Genomic DNA, 12,460 nt, shown 5'->3' on the forward strand with positions numbered 1-12,460 from the left:
GCAGTGAAGTGGTTTTTCGTGCTCTTCGTATATGACTAACATGGTTGGGAATTATGAAGATAAAAATCCTCTCTCTTATATTCTTCCCCCAGATTTGAGAAGAGAAACAAACCAGTCATTTTGCATTTTTCACATACCTATACTTCTCTCTTACTATTGAGATTAAACCATAATGAAGTAAATATCAGTGATCTGCCTTTAACGTTAATCTTACCTTATTAGATGCATGATGACCCATGATTATTGGTAAAAACATCTTTTAATTTAGCAGTCATTAGCATATTGGAGTAAAAGAGAGAAAGTATATGTTGAAAGACTAATGGCTAATACTTTTTAAGTACTTATAGTGCCAGGCAAAGGGCTTAATGCATTATCTCATTTAATCCTCACACCAATCCTATTATTACTTTATAGATTTTTTTGTACAATTTATTTAGTATAGTTTAGGTGACAGTCATAGTAACATCTGTGTATAAGACTGAGTTTTTTATTGAGGTACTATTTACATATAATAAAACTTAACCCTTTTAAAGGGTATATAGCTTGATGAATTTGGGTAATAGTTGTGTAACCACCACCACAGTCAAAATATAGAACAGTTTCCTCACCCTAAAAAGTTTTCTTATGGACCCGGGGCCATGGAATCACTAATCTGACTTATGTTACTATAGTTTTGCCTTTTCCAAAAGTTCATATAAATGGAATCATATGTCATCTTTGGCATTTGACTTCTTTCACTTAGCATAACGATTTTGAGATTCATGCATGTTGAATTGCCAAGTAGCATTTTACAAGTATGGAAACACCACAATTTGTTCATCCATTCAAAAAATCGGACATTGGGGTTGTTTCCATATGGGGGCTATTATGAATAATGTAATGAACATTCATATACCTGTCTTTGTGTGGCTATGTTGGGTAAATTTATTTTGGGGTAAATACCTGGGAGTGGACTTGTTGATCATATGGTAAAACATATGTTTAACTTTATAAGTTAATACCATACTGTTTTTTCAAAGTGGCTGTACCATTTTGCATTCTCACCAGCAGTGTTTGAGAGTTTGTTTTTCACATGCTTGTCAACCATTAGTACTATCAGTCTTTTTAACTTTAGCCATTTTAATGGGTGTGAAATGGTATCTCATTTTGGTTTTCAGTTGCATTTCCCTGGTAACTAGTCACATTGAGGGTATCTTTTCTTGTGCTTAGTGGACATTTGTATATTTTCTTTTGTGAAGTATCTGTTCAAATCTTTTGCCCATTAAAAAAAAACCAACAATCTTTTTGAGCTGTACTCAACAAGACAAGCACTTAATCAGATGTGTATTTTGCAAGTATGTTCTCCCAGTCTCTAGCTTGCCTTTTCATTTTCTTAATTGATCTTTCAAAGAACAAAAGTTTTTAATTTTGATGAAGTCCACTTTACCAATTTTTTAAAAATGTTTTAGGTACCTACTATGACCATTTTAGTTTTGGTTTGCTTTGGTTTTTTTGTTCACCTATGAGGAAACTAAGGTACAGAGGGAGATTAAGTAATTAGCCCAAAGTTAATACGGTAAAGTGGCAGAGCCAGGATTCAAAGCCAGGCAGTGTCTTTCAAGTTATGTTAGATCTTAAGGTTTAAAACTAGCCTAAACACTAGGTATAGAAACAAAGTAGTTGCTGGTCCAGCAGAATTTACTGAGTGCCTGCTGTACACCAGACATTTTTCTTACAGGAATGATGTAGTTAATGAGGTTTATCAAAAGCAAAATTATTGCTATAACATGCTTGGTATTGTGGGCCTAATTCCTATTTTTAAAGTTTTATTTTTATTTGAAGTGTATTTTTTTTCACATATTTTAGGCCTTGACAACATTTTACAAGTAGTAAAATACACTTACCAGTAATGGGTAACCATGCAGCCAGCTGCTTGTGGGTTGTGGTTTAACCATGTGTTCCCTTTAAATTTCTATTGATACTCTTGCTCCACCATAAATATATTCTTAACATCTGTTAACTTTTTTTTTTAACCTGCAGTTTAGGAGCACTCAGGATTCAGAAAGAAGGCTTTTAGGCCAAAATATTTAATATTCCTAACCCTCCCCAAAAATGTGAGCCAGAAAGACAGCAAACTTTCAGAAAGTACTTTCTTTGGCTTTACCTGGTACTTTCTAATAGAGTAAGAATGATTCCAGTTTCATCGCCGAGTGGATATTAAGGAGAAGCTAATTTAGGCAGGGGTGAGAGCAGACTGGGAGAAGCTAACACATTTCTAACTCCATTTAAATTAGATACTGCAGCACGGACCGTGTTCCTTTATTGAGTATAGTATTGTGGTTTTAAGTTCTTTGGGAAATAAAAAATAATCAAGACATGACTCCTGCCTTCAGGTATCTAGCAGTTTAGCCTGGCAGAGTTGATCATTAAGGTTGTCCCAGCACAGATTATTTTCACCCCGTTTTTTAAATGATAAGCCATGACGGTGGGGAGAGATCATCTGGTGATCAGTTTTCTTAGTAATTTAATAGAGAAATGGCAAAAATAGAATGTAACATAAGACATATGAACACTTTAAAAGAATCTTAACATATAAACGAGTTTGTTGAATTCATAATCAGATACTTTTGGTAGGGAATAGGGATGATTATCAGAGCCCTTTTATAAGACATTTAAAAATAAGACTAAATAAAATTTATAAGAGGAAAAAAATACACAGGAAAAACTTTGCTTTATCTAGCATAAAAAGAAAGACAATGTCAATATTATCAATGGTTTCAAATGCAAACATGCATTTAAAGGTCAGATAGTCGATAATTTTATCAAGGATGCCAAGACTGTTTACTGAGGAAAGGACAGTCTTTTCAACAAACGATGCTAGGAAAACTAGATATTCACATGCAAAAGAATGAAGTTAGACCCTTACTTTACATCACATACAAAAATTAACTCGAAATGGATCAAAGATATATATGACTTAAAACTGTATTTTCTTAGAAGAAAACTTGGAGGCAAAGCTTCTTGACATTAGATTTGGCAATGATTTCTCGGATGTGACACCAACAGCAAGGCAGCAAAAGTAAAAACTACATAAATTGGACTACATCAGAATTAAAAACTGTGCATCAAAGAATACAATAATGGAGTGAAAAGGCAGCCTAAAGAATGGGAGGAAATATTTGCAAATCATGTATGTGACAAGGGGTTAATATCCAGAATATATAAAGAACTCCTATAATCCAACAACCAGAAAACCTCAAATAACCTGCTTATAAAATGGACAATGGACTTAAATAGACATTTCCCTAAAGAAGATCTACAAAAGGACTACAAGCATATGAAACGATGCTCTACATCACTAAATCATTAGGGAAATACAAATCAAAACCACAGTGAGAGGGACTTCCCTGGTGGTCCAGTGGTTAAGACTCTGCACTCCCAATGCAGGGGCCATGGGTTTGATCCCTGGTCAGGGAACTAAGATCCTGCATGCCGTGTGGCACAGCCAAAAAAAAAATTTAACAATATTTCCTCACACCATCAGGTACTATTTTAAAAAAAAGAAAAAGAAATTTGCAAGTGTTAGCAAGTTGTGGAGAAATTGAAACCCCCGTGCACTGTTGGTGGGAATGTAAAATAGTGTAGCCACTATGGAAAACAGTATGGTAGTTCCTCAAACAATTAAAAATAGAGTTAACCTATGATCCAGCAATTCCACTTCTCCGTATATACCAGGGTCCTAATGAGATATGTGTACACCCATATTTGTAGCATTATTCATTATAGCTGAAAGGTGGAAGCCACCCAAATGTTTGTCTATAGACAAATGGATAAACAAAATGTCTTATGTACATACAATGGTATATTTCTATAAAGGAGTATTATTCACATGGGACAAAACTGATGAACCTCGAGGACATTACACTAAGTGAAATAAACCAGTCACAAATAGACAAATACTGCATGATTCCACTTACATCTAGAGAAATGTAGAGTAATCAAATTCATAAAAACAAAGTAGAATAAAATTCTTGCCGGAGCTTGGGACAGGAGGAAAAGAAGAGTAGCTTAATAAGTAGACCTCTAGTGTTGCAAGATGAAAAGTTCTGGACATCGGTTGCACAACAGTGTGAACATACTTAACTGTGCACTTAACAGTTGAAATGGTCATTTTTATGTATTTTACCACAATTTAAAAAATTTTTAATCAATAAAAAAGAATGTTCTAAAATGGTCACTATAGTCTATTATAAGTGAAAGTATTCAGTGATTAATTTAAAATGTTATATTTTAAAACGTGTTGCATGATATTTTAATAGACTTTATTTTTTTAGAGCAGTTCTAGGTTCACAGCAAAAATTTAGCGGAAGGTACAGAGATTTCCCGTGTACCCCCTGCCCCGCCATGTGCATAGCCTCCCCCTCTTATCAGCACCCCCTCCAGGATGGTGCACTTGTTACAGTTGATGAACCTACAATGAGCCTATAAAATTTGATTTTGATTTTCTTAATCAGAAAAAATTATATAATATTCTTCAGAGAGAAGAAAAATACAGTGCATTGCTTTTATACTGGGCTTTGTACACTTTTAACGTTTCACTTCCCTATAGTTAGGTATATATAAAAAGCATTTACACTTAAAGATAGATACATTATATATTTGTGTAAATATATATTCTTTTTTTTTAATAAATATATATTCTTATTTCAGATTTTGTTACTAATGGAATAGGACTACTGAAGTTGATAAATTGTGTTTGAGCCAGTAAAATTGAAGTCTAGAACAAGTGGAAGAATAAATTGCGTTTATATATTCTTGGTGTATTATACCTACAGTTAAGACCCTAAAGATCAAAAGATCCCAAAGATCAAGAATCTTAAAAATGTTTATGCTTTGACCCAGTAATTCTACTTCTAGGAATTGAATCTAAGGAAATACGGTAGAAGCTTGCTTAACCAACTCCAGACTAACTGCTGCTCTCCATTCTACTTGTAAATACACTGAGTGACACCGCTAGTTTCATATTCTTCACTGTGGCCCTGCACTATGCTTCAGCCAGTTGAGTGAGCCTTGTCAATGCCCTCCACCCGCAGACCACTAGGAACACAACTATAGTGAACAAGTTGGGTTTATTACTCGTAGGGAGGTAGACTGCACACCATGGGAAACTGGAGGTGTCTCAGAGTGTTCAGAAGGTCTTTTTATAGGATTTGGACTTGTATTAGGTGATTTGGGGAAGAGTTTAAGGAAGAAGGGATTTGCTCTGGATTGGATATTGTTGGGATGCAGGTGATTCTTTGGGTATCTTAGTAAATCTTATCTAGGAGGAGGGCTGACTGGAGTGAGACTAAAGCTACACCTGTAGAGAAGCAGAAGTCACTCATGTCACCAGGAGAGGGGGATGTTTGGTATTTTGTAGGTTGCACAGGGACCTTGTTTTTTGTCCATGCTCAGACAAAATTTTGAAGTGTTCTTGTTTTGTCTCACTTTTTCATGGTCTCAGAGTGACCTTGTCTGACGTTGATGTTTTGTGAGATTGTTATGTCCAACAGGAGAATAACATGGCTTGGCTGTGTGCCCCAGTCCAGCTTCAGAATCACCAAGGCCCAGCTGTAAGTGTCGGGCAGTTTCCAGACATTAGGGTGTGCTTTTTTCTTCCTCAGACTCTTATTAAGAATCAGTCTAAACTTGTTTATATCCATTGTCCTTTTTGTAATTATATAAGTTCATTAGATAGTATATAAAACTCTGAAATTAGTGTAATAAGAAATGGGACTTATTTCTTTGAAAACTAAGTTGAACATCTTTGGAAAGACTTATTAAAGTGAATTGCTAAAAGCCTTTTTTTAAATAGCTATTGAGGGACTTCCCTGGTGGTCCAGTGGCTAAGACTCCAAGCGTCCGATGCAGGTGACCTGGGTTTGATCCCTGGTCAGGGAACTAGATCTCACATGCTGCAACTAAGAGTTCACATGCCGCAACTAAAAGATCCTGCATGCCACAACTAAGACCCAGGGCAGTCAAATAAATAAATATCTTTTAAAAAATGGCAGTTGCGGGCTTCCCTGGTGGCGCAGTGGTTGGGAGTCCGCCTGCCGATGCAGGGGACATGGGTTCGTGCCCTGGTCCGGGAAGATCCCACATGCTGCGGAGCGGCTGGGCCCGTGAGCCATGGCCGCTGAGCCTGCGCGTCCGGAGCCTGTGCTCCGCAACGGGAGAGGCCACAACAGTGAGAGGCCCGCGTACCGCAAAAGAAAGAAAGAAATAAATAAGTAAAAAAAAAAAAAAAAAAAATGGCAGTTGCATTAGGGGTGGGTAAACGCTAGGTGAAATAAGTAGGCCATTCAGAACACATTTTTACCAGAAGGATTCCACATACTGATTGCTTTTTACAAGTGTCTTCTACTTCTTACTTCACTTTAAAGAAATCCATGTTGTAAGTTGCAAATGATATGCCATAAGTGTGATTTATATAGTAAAGATGATATAGAACTCTTATCACTTGTCACACGCAGACAAGGCCTTGGACTTCTATCACAGGATTAGTGAATTAATATACTTTGATAGGTTTTAAGTTTAAAAAAAGTTTGAGGTTGTATATGTTCATTTTTATGATTCCTCACTTAAAGCAACATTTTAAATTAACCTACAACCATAGTCCTAATGTGTCAGGTAAGAGGCTTTCATTATGCAAAAAAAAAAAAATCATGTGAAGATTTAGGTGCAGAGTTGTTTATTGCAACTTAATAAGAGTAAAAAAAAAAGCAATTTAAATATTTATTAGTGGGAGTAATGAAATTATGACATATTTAAAAGATGAAATAGTAAATAGCATATAGTTATTAAAAGTCATGTTTTCAGGTATTTTAACAAGAAAAATGCTCATATAATGTGAAATGCAGAGTAGGCTACAAAACCAAATAAACTATGATCAGAATTTTAAGAATGTATATATAAAAAATTTAATATGTAAACAAAGTATACATACACAGTTGGAAGAAAACGAGCCAAGAAATTGACAGTTTACCCCAGATGCTGAAATTTCAGAGGTTTTTTATTGTCTGTGCTTTTATATACTTTCCAACTGTTCTATAATGAGTATGTATTATTATTTTTTAAATCAGGGGGAAGTGCTTTTTAAGAAAAGAGGCCCAAGATTGGCAATTTTAGAAATATACCTGTGTTCATATCAGTCTGGCTCTTTGCTCAGCGTGTTTCCTTCAGTGTCTAAAGCTCAGTGTTTAAAAGAAGCTTTAATGTTCCTGAATGAGAAGAAGAGCCAAAGGCATAGGCATGATTTATTCAGCTTGAGGCTCCTGTGGATTTAATAGCCAGGCTGACGTTTCCAACTTCTAAGGCCTAGCATAGGCATCATCTGTGAAGTAAGCTTTTGCTGACTGTTCCAACCCCACCCCAAGGCAAAAGCCCCTGTTTGTACTCTTATGTTAGTGTTCACCATGCTTAAAAAAATCAGGGCAGGTATCTTTCTGCTCCACTAGCCATACTACATTGCATGTTTCTTGGAAGGAAGAAGAGAACAGCCACCTTTGTATTTCTAGTACCTAGACAGACCTTTGCTCCTCAGTAATTGGCTGAATGCCTTGAACAAATGTACAGTAGTAACCCCATAGTATAAAGATTTCCTGAAAGAGGGTGTAAGGTATTTGTCTTAAAATATCGGAGTTGAGAGTAAAAAAAAAAATTGTTCTAAATGGCCCACGCTAAAGCCATTGCAGTCTTTGAAGAGCATCAGTGACAGTAGAGCAGCCTGTCAACAGCAGACTTTACATTTCTTCTGATGATTCTAGACTGTTTTCACATTGGAACCGTGTGTGGGCATATAAATTGGTGTAGCCCTTTTGGAAGGGCAGTTGGGCAATATCTATCAAATGGAAAGTGCACATCACCTTTGCACTTCCAGGAATTTACCTTCCAAATATACTTGCACAAAATAGGCAAACATAAGGGACAAAAATTCTTATTAGAGTACTGTTGGCAATGTATCTCAATAGTAGAGTGACTGCAATATTATGAAGCCACTGAGAATGAAGTAGGTCAGTATGTATTTACAATGATGGTAACTGTCCTTTATTAAATACATATTATATGCCAGGCACTTGACATATTTTATCTAATAATTCTTGTAACAACTATATGGCAGGTACTATTATTATCTACATTTTGCAGATGAGGAAACTTGCACAAGGTCACACAACTAATATGGGGCCGACCTGGTATTCTAATTTAGTCAGTCTGAAGTTAAAGCAGGCTGCACATCTAACCCCTAAAACGCATATCCTATCTGCTGATGGATAAAGATATGTATATACACGTAAATGAATAAATTTTAAACATTATATATTTATTTATAACATATTTCTATATAATTAAAATATATATCTATGTAATGAGAAAACAGTTCAGAACTGAATGTATAGTATGCTGTCATTTGTGTTTTAAATTTTTTAAAAGCGACAGCACACAGTGGATGGGTACAAAAAAAACATAACAGTGGCTTCTTTTAAGGAGGGAATGGATGACCTTTTACCTTTCACTTATATCTTTCTCTCATGTGTGTTTTAATAATTGGCATGTATACCTTATATACACTTTTAACTAAAATAAGTGTATCTGATATTTTGAAAAGTTGTAATGCCTAAGACTAAGCTGAAGTCATGAGTCACAAATGCTTTGTCCATATCTACTTACATACCTTAGTATAGGGTTCCCCTTATTCTAATCATCCTTACTCTAATCCTAACCTCAGTTCTCAGTTCAAGATAATAGCTCTCTTCAAAATTCACCTTCTCTGGAGTTCATTGCTTATTACCTGATCTCACTTTGAATACTTAAGTCTTTGACATAGCACCCCAAATGTATATACTATCCCTTGAAATTTTGTACATTTTCTGTTGTTTCCCAAAGGATTTGGGACTGCTTATTGTAAGATACAATTACAATTATGTGGGTTAATATAGTTCTACAGCCGAGCAGTAAGCTTTGTTCCCTGGAAGTAGGAAAAAAAAAATTCTGAGTTCTGCACTTCTTGTGATTTGGCAAAAAAGGACACATATCATTCTGTTTTTTTTAGAAAAACAAAACCCACTTTTTTTCTTACTCTAAATTTTGAGAAGAAATCTGTTTCATGGGCCTTTTTATACAATTTATACTTTTCCGGTTTCTTGTTTGTTGTTTTTGTCTGCCCAACTAAATTATAAGCTTTCTTAGGACAAATTCCATTTTCTATACTATTTTTGTTCCATTTCTGCCTAGAAAACAGGCACTTATTCTTATGGTTGAAATTATAAATTAAGCAACAACTGCAGCCCAGCCACATTTCAAAGATGATGTTACTGCCACTTTTCAAAGACTTAGTCTTTGAGTAGTTTAGAAACTGATACTACTTTCATCCTTCTCAGCAGAGAATCTTCTCTGATAGCCCTCAAAAAAAAAAAAAATCACAATTTATTTCTTAGTGTATAGGTCTTACTGAGGGTTTTTTTAGCCCCTACTTCCTAGCTGAATAGTATGTAAGGAATTGGAAATTTGTTTGAACTTTTGTTTCGTGACAATTAAGTCTTTTAAAATATGGCTTATAGCTTTCAACCACTTTTTCCTTTCTCCTAGGCCAAGTTATCAAGGCATGGGACATTGGGGTGGCTACCATGAAGAAAGGAGAGATCTGTCATTTACTGTGCAAACCAGAATATGCATATGGCTCGGCTGGCAGTCTCCCCAAAATTCCCTCGAATGCAACTCTCTTTTTTGAGGCAAGTATGTGTGTGATGTTGCCTTGTTAGCATCTGCTCTACTATAGTGCTGGCTCCAAAGCAACAGGCAGTGGAACAAGGAGCTGAGCTTGCTATTGAGAATCAGATCCAACTTATTTATTTTGGAGCTTGGCTTCTTGAATTGTTTCCCACAAACCCAAGGGATGTGTGCCAGTGCTTTCTTAGAAACGTGTCTCTGGCAGAAAACGGTCATATCCAAATAAACAAAAGACAACAGGCTTAGAAATAAAGGTTCTGGTCAGTGGTGTGAGTTATGACATACTCAAACCTGATCAGAAGACAGGATGGAAATGTGGGAGATACATGTTGAAATATACCTAAAGCTATAAAGCAAGTTGTAAAGCTATTTTCATATTACAGAGGTTTATAAATGTCACAGATCTCACTTCCTCATTAGAAGCGGTAGATGGTGATAAAATGGTATTCATTGTGTTGAATTATACATATTTGGCCATACCTAATTAAAAAATTAAAGAGGGGAAATGCCTAAAACATTGTAACTAGGTAAAATACACCTTTAGTTGGTTGTAGGCCTGATTCATAAGATTTAGTCTTAATTTTAAGAAGGGCATCCATGAATCTGGGGAGAAAAAGTGGTGGCCTCTAGAGTCAGACAAAATAGTCTGGGCCAGCACTGTGTCACTCTGGCGTTCTGCCCACAAGGCAGTTTTCCTAGTATTTCCTGTCTGTCTTTGCACTGCAGCCCCACAGGATGTAGTCCTAGACATTATCATTACATGAAGTTTCTTTCCAGGTATGGAAAAGTGCAGTGTTCTTTTTTCCCTACTTTTCCAATAATTAAGAAGCACAGGTAAATATAAAACAGTTTTATTTTGTAAAATGAAAGGAGAGTGGTTGCCTTTGCCTTTAAGTATGTTAAATTGGCTTTTTTGGTCCGTTCTCAGTCAGATCCCTTTTTCCTTTCTAGATTGAGCTTCTTGATTTCAAAGGAGAGGACTTATTTGAAGATGGAGGTATTATCCGAAGAATCAAACGGAAAGGAGAAGGGTATTCAAACCCAAACGAAGGAGCGACAGTAGAAAGTAAGTACTGCTGTGAGAGGGAACTGGTCCTTAAAAGTTGGGTTCCAATTATGTGGATGAAATGGAGATTTTGTTTTAAAAAATCTGTTTATGAAAATAAATATATTGAATATATATCTCTTAATAGTTTTAAATTCACCATTTATTTAAAAGTGACTTCATTTAGTAAATATTCATTCAACCTGTGTGTGCCAAGAACTGTACCAGCCTCTTCAAACTCAAAACAATGAGTAAAAGGTAAGCCCATCCATCAATGAATTCTTGGTCTGTGGACTCCTTGGTGTGCCAACAGTTATATCAGTTGCCTTATATATTATTTATTTATTTCTCACAATAACCTTTTGAGCTATGATTAATTATCCCTAGGTGAGAAAAGTGAGTTCAGAGAAGTTATGTAAATTACCCAAGGTTACAGAGTTACCAAATAGAGTAGTAGATTGTAATGCCCATCAGGGCATCAAACCCATTTCACTGGCTGTCATTAAGATAAAAAACAGTTCATCATTTTAGTTAGATCAAAACAGGAGAATAGTTTTTTCTGTTCTGTGTCAGGAGACCTGGGTTCAAGCTCTGCTTTGTCATTTATTGAGTGACCTGAAGCTATTCCATTTTCTTCATTTGCTAATAAGTTGGATATAAGGACAGGGCTGAGGACTGGGTTAACTGAGCACCCGTCCACCCTCCCAGAGGGAGGTGTACACACATTGTGTGTACACTTCTTGTTACTTTATATTCTAATCAGCATCTGCCCATTTCCCTAGTGTACAGTGAGTGCTGGAGGACCAGAATCTTTCTTCATCTTTTTGTTTCCAGCATCACCTACAGAGCCTTACACACATTTGTTGTTCAGTAAATGCTTTCTGCATGGATAAATGTTTGCAAGATGGCATTTACTGAGTTGAAGTACTTCAAAAAAGACAGTAGTGAGAAAACAAATACTTCCATTTAAAAAAATCAAGGGAGGGCTTCCCTGGTGGCGCAGTGGTTGGGGTCTACCTGCCAATGCAGGGGACGCGGGTTCAATCCCTGGTCCGGGAGAGCAACTGGGCCCGTGTGCCACGGCGAGGAGTGGCCCCCTCTTGCCACAGCTGGAGGGGACCCGTGTGCAGCAGCGGGGATCCGATGCAGCCAAAGATGAATAAATAGAACAAATAAATTTAAAAAAAAATTTTTTTTTAAGTTATTAAAAAAAAAAGTCAAGGGAATTCCCTGGTGGTCCAACGGTTAGGACTCGGCACTTTTACTGCTATGGCCCGGGTTCAGTCCCTGGTTGGGGAACTAAGATTTTGTAAGCCGCGTGGCGCAGACAAAAAAACTTTTTAAATTTTAAAAAGAAAGAAAGAAATACTTCCCTTAAAAAATAAAATCACTGGGTTTCCCTGGTGGCGCAGTGGTTAAGAATCTGCCTGCCAGTGCAGAGGACACGGGTTCCAACCCTGGTTCAGGAAGTTCCCACATGCTGCAGAGCAACTAAGCCAGTGTGCCACAACTACTGAGCCTGCGCTCTAGAAGCCGCGAGCCACAACTACTGAAGCCCACACACGTAGAGCTGGTGCTCTGCAACAAGAGAAGCCACTACAATGAGAAGCCTGCGTACTGCAATGGAGAGTAGCCCCCACTCACCACAACTAGAGAAAGCCTGCATGC

The 12,460-nt window shown here is 36.7% G+C and overlaps 1 protein-coding gene across 13 annotated transcripts in view; it reads left to right on the forward strand.

Moving 5' to 3' along the window:
* FKBP5 (FKBP prolyl isomerase 5) overlaps positions 1-12,460 on the forward strand; it is a 102,307-nt gene that overhangs the window by 53,231 nt on the left and 36,616 nt on the right. For all 13 annotated transcript variants that reach the window (XM_079934469.1, XM_079934468.1, XM_079934467.1 and 10 more), the window contains 2 exons: positions 9,607-9,749; positions 10,699-10,813. In XM_079934469.1, the coding sequence (XP_079790595.1) occupies positions 9,607-9,749; positions 10,699-10,813 (258 nt within the window). The remainder of the gene's footprint in view (positions 1-9,606; positions 9,750-10,698; positions 10,814-12,460) is intronic.

This window comes from Stenella coeruleoalba, assembly GCF_951394435.1.
Source record: "Stenella coeruleoalba genome assembly, chromosome: 10".
NCBI lineage: Eukaryota > Metazoa > Chordata > Mammalia > Artiodactyla > Delphinidae > Stenella > Stenella coeruleoalba.